Below are 17150 nucleotides of genomic sequence, written 5' to 3'. Positions count from 1 at the left end.
ATGAACATCAATCCTTCTTAAACTCTTCCAAAAAATTGAAGTGGAGAAACATTTCCTAACTCATTCTATGAGGTCACAATTACTATAGTACCAAAGCCAGATAAGGACATCATAAGCAAAGAAAATTACAGACCAGTATCTCTTATGAATGTAGATGCAGCATTTCTCAACAAAATACAAATGAATTGAATCCAACAGTGTATTAAAAGGATTATACACTATGCCCAAGTGGGATTTATCCCAGGAGAATGGTTTAACATAAGAAAAATCAATCAATATTATATGCCACATTAATAGAATAAAGGAAAAAAAAAACCCACAGGATCATCTCAATTGACACAGAAAATGCATCTGACAAAATCCAATATCTTGTCATGATAAAAACACTCAGAAAATGAGCAACATATGGGAACTTTCTTAACATAATAAAGGGCATTAATGAAAAAACTCAGAGCTAGCATTATACTCAATAGTGAAAGACTCAAAGTTTTCCTCTTAAGATCAGGAACAAGGCAAGGATATCACCACTGTTCTTTAAGACTGTACTGGAATTTCTAGCCAGTGCAAATGGGCAAGAAAAATAAGTAAATGCATTCAAATTGGAAAAGAAGTAAAACTATCTCTTCTTACAGATGCCATGATTCTATGTATAGAAGTTAGATCCCCTACTTCACACCATATATAAAAATGATCTCAAAATCAACTAACATTCTAAATATAATAGTTACAACCATTAAATCTTAGAATAAAAAGTAGAAGTAAATCTCTATGGCCTTGCATTTCACAATGGATTCTGTTGGACACAAAAAGCATGACCAGCAAAATAAAAAATAGATAAATTGGATTTCAAAATTTAAAAAAATTTCTTCATCAGCCAGGCATGGTGGCTCACATCTGTAATCTCAGCACTTTGGGAGGCCAAGGCGGGCGATCACGAGGTCAGGAGATCAAGACCATCCTGGCTAACACGGTGAAACCCCGTCTCTACTGAAAAATACAAAAAATTAGCCGGGCATGGTGGCGGGTGCCTGTAGTCCCAGCTGCTTGGGAGGCTGAGGCAGGAGAATGGCATGAACCTGGGAGGCAAAGCTTGCAGTGAGCCGAGATTGCGCCACTGTACTCTAGCCTGGGCGACAGAGCGAGACTCCGTCTCAAAAAAAAAAAAAAAAATTTCTTCATCAAAAGAGATTATTAAGGATATGAAAACAAAACCAAAAAAAGGAAGAAAATATTTTGAAATTATGTATCTTATAAAAATTTAATGTCCAGAGTATACAAAGTACTCCTATAACTGAACAAAATGACAACCCAACTGAAAAATGGGCAAATGATCTGAATACACATTTCTCCAAAGAAGATATACAAATGGCCAATAAGCACATGAAAAGATACTCAACATCTTTAGTCATTAGGAAAATTCAAATTAAACCTCCAATAATATATCACTTCATACCCCACTGGTTATAATTTTAAAATAAAATTCCCATCCTATTAGAAAATAGGGGAAAATAAGTGTTGGTGAGGTTGTGGAAAATTTGGAACTCTTGTGTATTGCTGGTGGAAATATAAAATCATGCAGCTTGATGAAAATGCCAAAAGCAATTGGAACAGAAGCCAGGATTGACAAATGGGATCTAATTAAACTAAAGAGCTTCTGTACAGCAAAAGAAACTATCATCAGAGTGAACAGGCATCCAACAGAGTGGGAGAAAATTTTTGCAATCTACTTATCTGACAAAGGTCTAATATCTAGAATTTACAAGGAACTTAAACATATTTATGAGAAAAAACTTCATCAAAAAGTGGGCAAAAGAGATGAACAGACACTTCTCAAAGGAAGACATTTACACGGCCAAAAAGCATATGAAAAAAAGTTAAACATCACTGATCATCAGAGAAATGCAAATCAAAATGATAATGAGTTACCATCTTATGCCAGTCAGAATGGCGATTATTAAAAAGGCAAGAAGCAATAGATCCTGGTGAGGCTGTGGAGAAATACGGACATTTTTACGCTGTTGGTGGGAATGTAAATTAGTTCAACCATTGTGGAAAACAGTATGGCAATTCCTCAAAGATCTAAAACCAGAAATACCATTTGACCCAGGAATCCCATTGCTGGGTATACAGCCAAAGGAATATAAGTCATTCTACTGAAAAGACACATGCACACGTATGTTTATTACAGCACTATTCACAATAGCAAAGACATGGAACTAACCCAAATTCCCAACAATGATAGACTATTTGATAAAGAAAATGTGGTACATATATACCAGGGAGTACTACACAGCCATAAAAAGGGACACGATCATGTTCTTTGCAGGGACATGGATGAAGCTGGAAGCCATCATCTTCAGCAAACTAACACAGGAAGAGAAAACCAAACACCACATGTTCTCACTCATAAGTGGGAGTTGAACAATGAGAACACATGGACACAGGGAGGGGAACATCACACACTGGGGCCTGTTGGGGGGTGGGGGCAAGGGGAGGGAATTTAGAGGACAGGTCAATAGTACATCAAGCCCCCATGGCACATGTATACCTATGTAACAAACCTGCACATTCTGCACATGTATCCCGGAACTTAAAGTAAAATTTAAAAATAAAATTTAAAATAAAAATAAAATGTTGATTAAAAAAATTAAAAAATAAAATCATGCGGCTGCTGTGGAAAACAGTTTGTTGGTTCCTCAAAAATTTAAACACAGAATTATATGTAATCCAGCAATTCCTCTCCTTGGTTTATAGGCAAGAGAATTGAAAACAGGGACTCAAACAGACACTTGTATGTCAGTGTCCACTGCAGCCTTATTCAAAATACCCAAAAGATGGAATGAAGCCAAATGTCTACCCATGTATGAATGGATAAAGAAAACTTGGTATATGTATCCAGTGGGATATTATTCATCCATAAGAAAGGAATGAAGTTCTGATACGTACTACAATGGGGACGAGCCCTAAAAACATATGTTATGTGAAGGAACCATGCACAAAAGGACAACTATTCTATAATTCCATTTATATGAAATATCAAAAATAGACACATTTATTGAGACAGAAAGTAAATTAATGGTTAACGGGATGGCGGCGGGAGTCGTGGGAGTTATTGCTTAATGGTTACAGAGTTTTTGTTGAGGCAATAGAAAAGTTTGATTAATAGTGGTGATGGTTGCATAACACTGTGAATGTATTTAATGCCACTGAATTGTGCACTTAAAATGTTTATAATGGAAAATTTTAAAAAACAAAACAAAACAGGTAGCTTGGTCCTGTTTCCAAAGTCTGATTCAGTGGGCCTAGGTTGGGACCCAAATCTTTTCATTTCTAACAAGCTGCCAGGTGATGGTGATGCTACTGGTTCTGGGACCTGCTTTAGACTGAAACATAACAAGAACTCCAGGGCTGGGAAGAAGAATCTTGGTTTCAAGGGATGGAGATCTGAGTTTGAATCCTGAACATACCTCTTTATTATAGCTGTTGAACTTGTGTTGCTTTGCTTTTTGAAGCCAGTGACGTTACTCTCTTGCTTAAATTCTTTCAGTGACTCTCTATTGCATGTCAAACCAGTGTAAGATCTGGTCCTTGCTCTCCTCTGCAACCTTCTCTCATGCCGTTTTCTCTTCTGCCCACCATGCCTCAGCCACACTACTCTTTTTATAGTTCCTTGAACATAACAGGGCCTTTTCACCTGCTTGTGCCCAGGAAAGTTTTCATTCGGTTGTTTGAAATGTTGTCTTCTTTATTTTTTTTAATTAATTATAATTTGTATTTTAAGTGCTAGGGTACACGTGCAGGATATTTTCCTGGAGCACCCTCTCTTTGCAGGTCCTTCACCATTACTGCATGTATCGGTTAGCTATTGCTGCACAACAAACCCCCAAAACTCAGGGGCTTATATCAATAAGCTCACAGGTCTGCTGAAAAATTGTGTTGATAAGGATCAGTCTTGGTTGATCCCCTCTAGATTTACTCATATGCCTGTAGCTGGCTGGTGGAGTTGGCCAAAGGCTGACTCAACTGGGATAGTCTTAGTCCCATGGTGATTAACTCCTGACTGGGGCAATGTTGACGACTGGACCATGTGTCTTTCATTATCTAACAGGCGAGCCTGGGCTTGTTCCCGTGGTGCTCGGCAATGTTTCAAGGTAGAGTAGATGCTCACAAGACCCTTGAGGCCTATACTAGGAACTGGTACACCATAGCTTCCACAGTGCTTTACTGATCAAAGCAAGTCACAAGACTAGCCCCAGACTTAAGGGGTGGGGAAACAGACTCCCCCTCTTGAAGTGAGGGTGTACAAAGTCACTCTTCAAGATGAGTGAGTACAAATGGGGAATCAATTTGCAATCATTCTATCACATACTTTCCAACTGAAACATCTCCATTTCCGTCCTCGCACTCACCGCAGTTTGAGAGTATAGGCAGGGCTGGCTTCATGGGCCATCAGCCTGTGCAGTCCCACGGGGGCGGTGCTTAGAAAGGTCCTGTGATTAGATTAATGCCATGCTGTTGCCCTCTTCAATTGTTTAGTAAATTTTGAACAAGGGACTCTGCAAATTATGTAGCAGTTTCTAAGTATAGTTTATGTGGGTGTTTATTTGTTCATCATTGGTCTTTCTAGATTGTAAGCTTCACCAGGGTCAGAACTATCTCTCATTCAGCAAGTGCTTAGAAGTACCAGGTAAATAACTGGCAGACAATATACTGTTAATGAATGAATGTACCAGTTATGAATCTATCTTCTTATTTGTAAAGTTCCAGAGATGTCTTTCCTGAAGGTAATGCAGATTATATAAGAATATGTATTAAAAGCAACTTGCACATAGTACGTTTGTAACACATGTCCCCATCCCTTTTTAGTATTTAAGCACATAAAAATGCATTTCTTGGCATTTAATGCTCCCTGTATGTTTAACTGTATACTGTAGAAATGAAGGCACTCTTCCTGTCTTTTAGGAATTTCTGTTTTAGTTATGAGGATATGATTAAGAGAGAGAGAACAGTTCTTCCTATTATCTATTCCAGCTTGATGAGTGTATGATTCTCTGTAGATATAAAGAACTTTGTGCTTGAGCTCAAATACCTGGTACAGACAGATAACACAAAGAGCGTTCAGAGACTTGGACAATCATTTTGCTGCACAGGTGGGTTATGGAATGTAGAGGACAGAACCAACAGTTATTGAATGCTTCCTATGTTACAGACTTTGGCCCTGCGTATATTATCTCAGTTAATTACATTTCACCTTCAGAGAAATCCTACTAAGTTAGTGATTTTTATCCCCATTGTATAGGTCAGGCAATTGGACTCAGAGATTAAGGAAGTTGCCAACCTTATATAGCCCAGAAGTGATGGAAATGGGATTTAGACTCAGTTCTTTATGATTTCAAAGTCTTTGCTCCTTCATTCAACAAATATTTATTAAGGGCTTACCCTGTCACAGTTACCACTGTGTTGATTAAGGAGACATGATATTCAACTACACCAAGTACCACCAGGAGACAGAATTTGTCTTTTTCTGGGTTTCCAGCTTCAAAGAATAGGTGATCCCAGTGGAAACGTCAAAAGGCGATGGCAGTTTCACACAGCCCATCTTCCTAGAGAGCAAGGCGGTTCTTCTTGCTTCCTAATAGGGGCGGCTTCAGGGAATGGCTTATTACAAAGATACTTTCCATGGGGCAGCTTTCAAAACTCATCTTCTCCTTAGAATCCTGGATGCCAGGCAGTGCTTCTGGCCGTCCTTTTATGAGAAGAAATTGCTGGGGTAGGGGAAATATGTCAGTGTCTCATTACAGAAATTACCTCTTGATCAATTCAACACTACAAAAATCTCCCTGAAAAAGAGGCAGCCACTTCTCAGGTGAGACTCAGCATAGCTCCAGGCTTTTAATATTTATCTTGTACATGCTGCCTCATGGATTCAACAACCACATCTGCTGAATTGCTCCAGAACTAAAAATGCTTATGATGTGCTTTCAGGTTAAAATAACATTATTCTCTATTTTAAATATTATTATGTTGCTTTATATGCAAAGTAAAAGCTCCTCACTTGTCAAACCTAATTTCTGGACCCTTGTGGATCCTTGTGGGTAGTGCAAAAAAAGTGCTGCTGATTAAATAGCAGAGGATGGAATCACTTGCTTGGTGCCTGGTACATAAGCCTCTAGCATTAGGTAATTCCTGTCTCAGACACAGAACACAAGCTGGGAATTTCTTCACTTCAAAACAGCATCCATTTGAGAAAAGCTGACCAGTAGTGATAGGCTTATCTGAATCTTCTGATTGTCATAGATTTTCATTATCAGGATGGTTGACTACCCACTCAATTTCCCTTTGATGCATTCTAAGCTGATTATGCTGTTACAATTTCAGAGGGTGAAAAATAAAAAAATGAGCCGAGGTGAACCGAAGTAAGTTATAAGGATGCTTCAGGGGTTGAGTGTTCTGACAATTTCTAAATAGTTGAGGCCTCAGGGAGACTTTTCATTCCAAAGCCTTTCACAGAGGCCAAGGCTCTTCTGTCTTTGTTTCTCTGTCTCTGTGTCTGTCTGGTGAACTTGGGTCTGAAAGCTTTCCCTTACCTGGACATCACTGTCTCCTCTAACAGCTGAGGTATCACTGGGAAGTGAAATTGATAACAACTTTTTAAAAATTCCACAGCTGTTGTGTTTACCTCAGCTGCTTCCCATAATTCCACAGATGGTAAACATATGTTTATAGGCACATTGAAAAAGAAGCTATATTGGATTCCTCCCGTCTTTAATTCTTATTTTTCCTTTCATGCAGAAAGTCAAAGTCACAGAACTGGGGAATCTTACACATTTGAAGATTAATATTTCTGTGCATTAAGACTTTGGAAACAGCAGGACAGCTAATGATATGCTAATGAGCTGACAGTTTTTATTGATCGAAAAGTGTCTTTCTTGGCGGTTTTGCATGCTGGAATATTTTATTAACGTCTTCAGGGCAGAAGTACATGATTGGTTGCATTTTGAAAACCCTCCCTGTGAGTTTCCCAGGTCCTACTTTTTGTTAGCCTGTTTCCAAAGCTTGAGTCCCTGCCAGTTTATAAACAGAACACATCTTCATCCATATATTTACATGCCCAGCAGGAAACTCTCCCACCCCTTTTTCCTCTCTCTTTCAAAGCAATTTGTTTCAGTATTTTAGCATACAAAAAAATAGAACCATTTTCTTCAATGTAAACAGAGATCTGCAGGGAAATAAGAGCATTAAAAAAGAATTAGCATTTGGTGGTGAAGCTGCTTTCATTTGTATCAGAAAGCTTTGCATGTTTAGAAGAGCTGCTTAATCTTAGTTATTGCATACACAAGAGGGACCTAATTGGATAATTTTCTAATTTTTTAATTGCATCTTTCTATATTTCTTAATGCAAAATGAGAAACGTTCTAGGAATAATAGAAATAATGGGCATTAGTTCCCTAAACATTAAAAATCCATAATATACAATGTACCTGGTGCAAATTTATTTTTCAGTGCATGGTGAGCTGACAGCAGGAGGTACAGTGTGGCAACAGGTGGATTAAACAACAGGAAAAAAAATCAATTTTTCTGCCGTCCATCCGTACTAATAGTAAAAGCTTATTAATTTTGGGCTCTGCACCTTAGGGATTTATTTAGGGCCTCAGATCAGCTGAAGTTCATCATTACACTAACAATAAGAAAATGGATTGTTTAGCAAATTAATAGTGTAAATAAGATTACGGGGGGCGGGGGGAGGAGGGGAGGAATATTAGGCTACCTAAAAAGACTTCTGTTTTCTAGCACTGAAAAACTGTCTTAGCAAATTATTTTTATCTAATACAAATAGTTTTGCATGTTTGATTAGTATCTATCTATTAAGGCAATTAAGATAAAATCTCATTTTGATAACAAGACCTCTTTGTAGCAACATGTTGTTAGTTCATGTTAAGGGGATCCCTTAAATGATATATTTTTACCTACAGCATATTGTAGTGACCCAGCACTGGTTTTAGAGTGTTAATCAAAAAGTGTCTGAATCTGTCTCTAGCTAATGATAAACAAGTCTCAATCAATTTAGAAAAGTTTATTTTGCCAAGGTTAAGGATGCACCCATGACACAACTTCAGGAGGTCCTGAGGACATGTGCCCAAGGTGGTCCTCATGTATACCCTGTTTTATACATCTTAGGGAGACATAATACATCCATCAGTACATGTAAGATTTACATTGGTTAGATCTGGAAGAGTAGGACAACCAGAAGGGTGGGGGCTTCCAGGTCATAGGTAGATTTAAAATTTTTCTGATTGGCTATTGGTTGAAAGCATTATCAGTAGTAAGGAATGTCTGGGTTCTGATAAGGGGTTGTGGAGAAGAAGCTTTTATCATGCAGATGAAGCCTCTAAGTAGCAGGCTTCAGGGAGAATATATTGTAAATGTGTATCATTAGACTTAAGGTCTGTGTTGATGTAAATGCTGGAGGGGTTTAATGAAGCATGTTCAACTCCTTTTCATCATGGCCTGAACTAGACTTCCTGGTTAACTCTGGAATGCCCTTGGCGGAGAGAAGGGGGTTCATTCAGATGGTTGGGGGCCTTAGAACTTTATTTTTGGTTTTCAAGAGTTAGTAGCCCTGTAGTATATAGCCTAGGATTAAGGTATCCTTTAGAAAAGCTACTTAGAGTATCAAAGCCTTAAATTTCTCATAGGTCATATGACCAGGTAATCTGGTCCTAGATAAGTAGTTCTTATGGAAAGTATCAAAATGACCTCAAGACAGTTTTCAAAATAGTCATGACTGTTCTTTCAACCTCTTCCAAAATTCTGATATATACCCTAAATTAAAAACTAATGCCCTACATGATCTTCACAGATCCTAACTGTGCTCAAAATTATGTGGTTCAGTATTGTATAATTCATAGTTTTCAATAATTCGATGCTTTAGAATATTTATTGTGTTTACTATGTGAAATCTACTACAATAGGAACTTCAGGGGATACTAAGATGAAAATATATTATCTTTGCATTCATGGTGTTTATAATACAATCTAGTAATTCTGTTGGGTTTTATTCAGTTCCAAATCAGTAAGATTTTACTCTATTTATATATGAGTTGGATGCAATAATTTTAACCATTGTGAACTTTTAATGAGTAAACCCTCTTGCTCCAAAAGAAGCAAATGGTTGACAATAGAGCAGAATTTTTCAAAGTGAGGTCCTTTTACCATTCATCAGAATCATCTGGAAGAGGTTTTTTTAAAAAAATGAATATTCCTGGGCTCACTCCAATCCTACTGAAACAGGATCCTTTGGGTTGACGCAAGAATCTGAATGTTAAGCAGATACTCAAGGTGATTCTCAGGAACTTGAAGTTTGAGAAACACTGCCAAAATGAATAATATGAAATAAAGCATAGGTCTGAAAAAAGGAGATCAAATGAGGTCAGCTAATACAGGCCCAGATAGAGTTGCATTTTTCAGTTAAATGTAGATACATTTAGAGTTAAATGAGGAGAAATAATAAAAATTTTGTCTTTTTATCCCTTATCTCCTTTGGGAGAAGTTGTAGTGCTGAAAGGCACATTTTCATCTGTGGAAATCCTCATAGATGATATATATATATACTTTTTTTTTTTTGAGAGGAATAAGGCTGATTGAGCTCCTTTGTAGTTTTATACATTATAAAATCTCTTTTGTAGTTTTATGAAGGAAACTACGTGCTTAGCAAATGCTTCTTTTATCAGCAAATGTCCTGGCAGTAAATTGTCCATATAGCAATTTAATACCAGACCTTCTGATTCTTATTCTGGGGAAGGTGCTGCGATATACATAAATATGTGTAGTCACATGCATACACACACATGCACTCAGACATCTTTAGATTATAAATGGTATCTGTAGGGTATCACCACTTTTCTTTTAATCCAGCATTGACTTACAACCATTCAAATAAATTAACATTCCCATCTTGATTCATTTGGTAAGAACACATTTTCATGCCAGTATGTGGGCTCACCTCTATGACCTTTCCTTATAAAAAATACCAAGTGCTTTGGGTTTTTGTGTTAATGAGCATTGGGAAGCTGTCAGCTTTTATTTCTGTTTTTTGTTCAAGTCAACATCATTGACCTTCGCCTAATGATCTATGTAACATACGCACACAGGTACCAGAGATTAAAAGTGGAAAGACAGGGAAGTGAGGAGAAATGCACATAGAGGAAAGGTGTGAGGGCAGGTGATTTGTAAATCATAATGTCACTAAAATGAGTAAGGTCACTTGAAAAGGAAAAGGAAAACTGCTGTGTGCTGTATTTTTTTGCTTTAGGATTAGTGGAATGGGGTATTATTTTAAAATGAGTTTTCAGTTTGGTTTTGGAAAGGGATTTAACACCATGACACATGTGCTCCAGGATTCTGGGTACCCTTTTCCATGGATGATAAAAATAAAAATAAACTAGGGTCTTCTGATGAACAGGTATGGATCCGATCCTTTTCTGTACATATACTTCCACCAATTCTGCATCACCAGCTGTCCTGGTTTGCCTAGGAGCCTCTGTTTTAGCGCTGAATTTTTCCATGTTCCAGGAAATCCATAAGATGGAAATCTATGGTTTTGTCTGTTTACATTCTTTTATTATTATTATTTGAAAAGTAATGGAAGCACAGATGTCTAAAATGTGACAATTTCAGTTTGGAGGCCTGTTTCATTGACCTAGAACATGAGTGCTGGGTGGATCTTTAGTTTTTTCATCTAGCACTTCTTTTCCAGATGAAGCAACTGGGGCCCATAGAAGGTGGCTAACTTATTGCCTAAGTCTGCGCAGTTAGCTAGAGACAGATCCAGAACTTGAAACCAGGTTCCCTGACTTCTAATCCATGCTTGTCTCAAATTGCCACGTGTGCTTGAAGGTGTGATAGCCTCTCAAAAGAGTTAATTTGTTTTGAAAGACTGAGTAATTTCATCCTAGAGAGAAGTTAATTCATTTAGATTGTGCTCCATTAATTGCTCCCTAGTATTCCTCTGCAAAAGATTATGAATTAATATTGAAGAGCAGTGGCAGAAACTTCTTCCCCATGGGGAGGCTGTCTTCTCTCATAATCGCAAACACTGCATCATCTTTGAAGAGGAAGAGGTTAATAAACATATAATTCTGTGGAAGAGGTGCTGTGATTCTGTTATTTCTATTAATATTTCCAATTAATATTTTTTCTTGAAATAATAAGCCAAAAACAGCATTTGCTGATTGCCTTCTGCTGTTTAGAAGGTGAGCACATATATGTTAAATGTTACTCCCTCTGAAAGACTTGCAGCACTCTCTTAAGCCTATATTTTATTTATAGAATAAGCTCAATATTCTGAACCAGCTTCTACATCTTCCATCTGTTCTGTAATATCTCTGCCATCAAATCAGAAAAAACCCTAACAACAGAATCTTGAAATTCAACTTGAAAAATTCAAAAGCCAAGTCAATATTTTCATAGAGACATGACAGCCCTGATGACTTTCTTAAATTTGAGCTATTCTTCCAGACTGAATTACAGAATTAAAAGACCACCTTTTACTCTTGTCTTAAGACTCATCAACAAAGACTCATGTTACTCAATTAGTTGAGGAACAAGGATTGTTATGGAATTTTCCCAATGTCTAATTTTATTTCCTTGGCTCAATGAATCAGTAGAAAAATTTTAGTGTAATATGTTTCTATTATATTTCTTCCCACTTTAAAAAAATCCTGTAAATCAGCAATATTTAATATTCCAGGATGATTAGGGCATTAAGGAGAATTTTTATTGAATCAATACTTTTTACTGATGTATCTTTGGTGTTATAATCTATAATTGGCGTTAACTAGTGGTAACTAATTGGAGCTTTCTCCACATAAATGTACAATTCAAGATTCCTAAAGTAGGATGCTTTAGAGTAGTTCAGTATGTACTAAGGCCAGCTCACCCTTTGAATGAATCAATTTTTTTGAAAAATAATCTGACCTGCCAAGAGTATGTGATTGCATAGGGGCCATTTGAGCTGGTAACTGTAATCTTGATTGCCACCTGTCTCTTCTATTATCAAGGGGATCATCCAAGATGGGAAGATCATCTTTATGCCGAATGGATATATAACACAGTGTCCAAATCTAAATCGCAGTAAGTAGCAACTTAAAGCATTGTGATATATTATATAACTTGTTGATCATATCAGAGAAACATATTTGGAAAGATAGACCCAAATTGTTTACAGTGTTGACTTCTGAGGTGCTGGGGATAGTGAAAGAGAACTTATTATCTACATTATATAATTCTGTGTCTTTAAAAAAATATGTATCATTTATTTTATTAATCCGTTTTCTCACTGCTGATAAAGACATACCCGAGACTGGGTAATTTATAAAGGAAAGAGGTTTAATTGACTCACAGTTCCACATGGATGGGGAGGCCTCACAATCATAGTGGAAGGCAAAACAGGAGCAAAGTCACATCTTACATGGTGGCAGGCAAAGAGAATGAGAGCCAAGTGAAAGGTGAAACCCCTTATAAAACCATCAGATCTTCTGAGACTTATTCACTACCATAAGAATAGTAAGGGAGTAACTGCCTTCATGATTCAATTATTTCCAACTGGGTCCCTCCCACATGTGGAAATTATGGGAGCTACAATTCAAGATGAGATTTGAGTGGGGATGCAGCCAACCCATATCATTTATTGAATTAAAATTTGAAAAGAAGAGGGTTACATTAGCAGTTTCTATAGGTGGATGTAGAAAGATATGTTTAATATATATTTTTAAAAACTATTCCTTAAGATTCTTGACCTGGATGAGAGTTTACTTTTTCTTCTTCTATGATACTTCACATTTTTTAAGTTACCTCCCTATAAAAATGAGAGTTTAATTTTAACTTTAAAATGTCATGTTGCCTTTCTTTTTAGTTAACAATGCCTTTTTCTGTTCCTTTCTTTTTGCTTATTAAAATAGGAAAAGATCCAGACCTGAAATCCTCTGTGATTTCACTCAAATTTCAAAGCAATATCAACCAAAAAAACCCCCAAAACTCTTCTACATAGTCACATATCTACTGTTTTAAAATTTTATTTCTTATATTAGCACAATATAAATATATATATTTTATATTTTCTTTATTGAGCTTGCCCAACCTGCAGTGATTTCTTAAGCCTGGTGCAAGGAATAATGGATTTACAAGAGCTTTTGGCCAAGATGACTGCAAAAGTAGGTATCTAAATTTCATTTGTGATGTTTCATTTCTTTTTCTGTCCTTTCTGGAATTTGGAGTGATATGTTATAATGGAAACATTTTTAGCCTTGGCATCTGCTATATGTTACTACAAAAATGTTTTATTCTTACTCAAAATAGGACTACCAATAGTAAACATAACCATTCCTGTCTTTGATGCTATTAAGCTGTATCATAATGTTTACTTGAAAAATGTTTGGAAGCAAGAGGCAATATGTATCACTGTAGATTCCGTGGGAGTGGAAAAGGAATTTGCCTATTGGCTATTAAAGTAGTAACACTGTAAGATGATCTATGGTCAGAGCCACTGCTCTTATAAGCTAATGCATTTTGGATGTAAGAATAATTGCCAATAATCAGAAGGGGCAAAATAGCTATTGTTAGGAACAGATTACTGTCAAAGGAAGGCATTATATTACATTTTTAATGTATAATTTATTTCAAGGCTGGTCCTGAGTTAAATAGCAAAGGAGGCAAAGTTTGCCTTTCAACACCTTCGGTTTCATAATTCTGCACTTTTCCTCCTCTCCATTCCATCATCCACTTAACAAGCATCTTTTGAGGACGTGCCGTTTGCTGGGCACTGTGTTAGGCACAAAGAGGCAATAGTGAAAAAGACATACTTTCTACCCTAGATATGTTCATACTGAGTGGCAGAGCCAAATGTGTAAACAACCAAGGGCTTTAATATATATTCATAAAGTGTATATTCATAATGAAAAGCCCTGAGTCTTGTTGAAAAAGACACTGAAAATATAGAAAATGTGGCTAATGCTGTTGTTATGATACCAATCAGTCGTGGACATGAGTTCCAGCCTAGGGCGAAGAAAGAATTAGGTTGGGCCTAAGAGACATTATACTCTGCAAAAGGAAGAATTTTAATAACAGTGAAAATGATACATTAATCCTATTGTACCTGCAGCTAAGACTGCTCCCTACCATCAGCCATGGCATGTGCAAAAAAATTGGTGGGTAGGTAAGTGTTTGCAAGATAAGGCTATAGTTTGGACCCATGGATTGTGCTGCTGAAGACAATGTTTCTATTTCAAACTGGGTTTTTGGCTAAGCCAAGCCCCTTTTTTTCTAGAAAGGAGAGATGGAAAACTTTTGTAAGAAAACGATTGAGACTGAGGCTCAGATCTGAAGCATTAGCTTTTCACTTCAGAGTATAGTGGGAATGTGAAACGCAGGTGATTATTTAACTTCCCAGCTTGTGTTATAGAGAGGCTTTTATTTCCTGTTGTCTGGAGCAGCTTGATCTCAATACTGTTAATTATATTTTAGCATGCTCCCAAATTTTTGGAACAAGAAATATGCCACTCTGTCTCAGGTGATTGTGGTTCTTCATTCTCCAGCTTCGAGGATGTCGTTTGCTTTCTCATTCTTTCCCATTGCAGAGAATGTCATTTTTCTCTTTTTAGCCACACATCATCTAGGAGCCACAGAGAGCTCTATTCTCAAAACATTATTGTGTAAAATGGGCCTTTGTGAGGTAGGTATTTAATTGTGGGCAGTTGCAAACAGCAAATGGTTTAATCCATCTTCTAAACCTCCCTTTGGCACTTTGGCAGATTTTTAGGTCTGTTCCTTCCAAATAGTATGTAGAATTACAATTTGAAAACTGAGTACTTCCATCTTTGCTGTGTAATTTGAAATCTATGATCATCTAGAATAAGCGTTGGCAAACTTTTTCTGTAAAGGACCAGCTAGTAAATTTTGAGCCTTGCAAGCCAAGAGGTAAAATCAAGGATGTTATGTGTAGACTTAGTTCATTTAAGTATAATAATTTAAATTATAACTATTGAAAACTATAAGAACCATTCTTAGCTTATAGGACATATAAAAGTAAGTAGAGGGCCAGATTTGGTCCACTGGCCTTAGTTTGTCAACCATTGATCTAAAAGAAATTGAAAAGTCAGTAATACAAGCATTTACTATGTATTAGTTAAAATGCTTAAGCTTTTATATCCACTGTCACTTTAATCTTTACCACAATCCTTTGAGCTTGCTTTAATTTATTAGTCTGCTTTACAGATGAGACGACTGAGGTCCAGGAAGGTCTGATAACTTTTCCTAAGAGAGTAGATGGCAGAGCTGGGACCTAAACTCAGGTAGTTAGATCCTGAAAGTTGAATCATGGCTGAGAAAGTTTATGGTTTGACAAGAGAGGGTTAAGAAGAGAGATAAAAGCTATAAATAGGGAGTAGTATTACTCTTTCTAACCCTCACCATCCACTGGCAGGAGGATGGAGATATTACCAAGAAAGAGCAAATAAAAAGAAAGGAAAAGAGAAAGGAATGTTTGATCATTTTATTGAGCTGAACTGAAGTTTTCAGATCATACCTGTTTGGAATGAAATGTGTGAACATAGAACTTGTAGTAACTTTTCAGAGAAGAAGGTTATGGCAAGAGCAAGGTCTCTTTTATTGTGTTATTTTATTTTTTTTTAAGAACAATGTCTCTTAATGCATGCTTCTGGCTATGCACTGCTTGTTTTCCTTGGAAATAGTGAAAATTATTTGACATTATTTACTTAAGTATTTTTAAACTAGATTGCTCAATCAGACCTAGGACAGGCCAGGTGAAGTCTCAGGAAAGGATTCTTTAAGGATTTTCAAGGAAGATTTTTTTTTCCTTCTAGCTGGTGACAAGGTCTGAACATGAAAGTTTTCTTTCTATGCCTTGAGCAAACCTCCTTCTTTTTGTTCATTCTAACACTGAGGGCATCACATGTTAGGCCAAATCTTTATATAGGGATTTGCTTTAAGGTACCCATCTTGGGAAGATAATTTTCCCCAACTCTGTCCCCCTATATCCTGTGCAACCATCAGGGTGGAAGCTCAAGGGCTCTACATTTCATCAGAAATCTTCAGGATGTTGTTGTCTTTGGTGCTCACTTATTTCCTGGGATCCCTGCAGTCACTTTGTTTTGGCCTCTGTGACTTTCTTTCTTCCTTTTTTATTAGCTCTGTGACAGTTTTCAAAAGTTTTTATTTATATACTGAATACAGCAGTTTAGTTGGTTCAGCTGGTGAAGTCCTTCAGGGTATGTAGTCTGCCATCTTGGCGGAGACAAAAATGTAACTCACTCTTTTGGCAGATGGAAGGAGATGGAGTCTGGAGATGTCAGGCAAACTTGAAGTTGAATATGGTTTGCAGATGCAAAAAGAATTCTGTGGCACTAAATTTATCTGGGCCCAGTCTTTATTTTTAATTAAATAGGCCGATTGTGGCAGAATTCAGTTAATAGGGCTGGAGGTAATTTTTGGAGTTTTGATTTGAGTTGTCCAGCAGTTCTGATTAAGATGGATAGACAGTCATATAGGTCATAGTGGAGATAGAGAATGGGCTTTAAAGTCAGGCTGATATGATTCTGAGTCTCTATTTTATGATTTCCTTGGATATTTATAGCTTTGAATAAGTTATTCGACTTGTTTCAGCATCTGTTTCCCCATATGTAAAATGATGACAATTATTCCTGCTCTTGTAAAGATTCCGTGAGCCCAGGAAAATGAGGTTTGTTGCATGGCACACAAATGTCATTCAATAGGTGGTGGCTGCTGCTATTTATACTCTTTTTTATTTTATTTTATTTTATTATTATTATACTTTAAGTTTTAGGGTACATGTGCACAATGTGCATGTTAGTTACATATGTATACACGTGCCATGCTGGTGTGCTGCACCCATTAACTTGTCATTTAGCTTTAAACCTAGAAAATATAGACAACCATGGTGGGATGATGGTTCCTTAGAGAAAATGGTCCTTAAGAAAATGCACATCTTCCCCAATGACTTGAAATCACAAAGTCTGGTAGAGCCTTTGCGTTGCTGTCAAGACCCTAGTCTAGGAGTCCTGGAAAACAGCAGGAAGTCCTTCCTCTTGGGTCAAGGTGGAAACCCTGGAGCCCTT

The 17150-nt window shown here is 37.0% G+C and overlaps 1 protein-coding gene across 2 annotated transcripts in view; it reads left to right on the top strand.

The window, feature by feature from the left end:
• LOC129008432 (protein kinase C-binding protein NELL1) overlaps positions 1–17150 on the top strand; it is a 931522-nt gene that overhangs the window by 249731 nt on the left and 664641 nt on the right. For both annotated transcript variants that reach the window (XM_054440696.2, XM_054440695.2), the window contains exons 6-7: positions 12060–12132; positions 13129–13211. In XM_054440696.2, the coding sequence (XP_054296671.1) occupies positions 12060–12132; positions 13129–13211 (156 nt within the window). The remainder of the gene's footprint in view (positions 1–12059; positions 12133–13128; positions 13212–17150) is intronic.

The sequence above is a fragment of the Pongo pygmaeus genome, chromosome 9, assembly GCF_028885625.2.
Source record: "Pongo pygmaeus isolate AG05252 chromosome 9, NHGRI_mPonPyg2-v2.0_pri, whole genome shotgun sequence".
NCBI lineage: Eukaryota > Metazoa > Chordata > Mammalia > Primates > Hominidae > Pongo > Pongo pygmaeus.
Note: the sequence above shows the minus strand (reverse complement) of the source record. Positions and strands in the feature narration are given on the sequence as shown.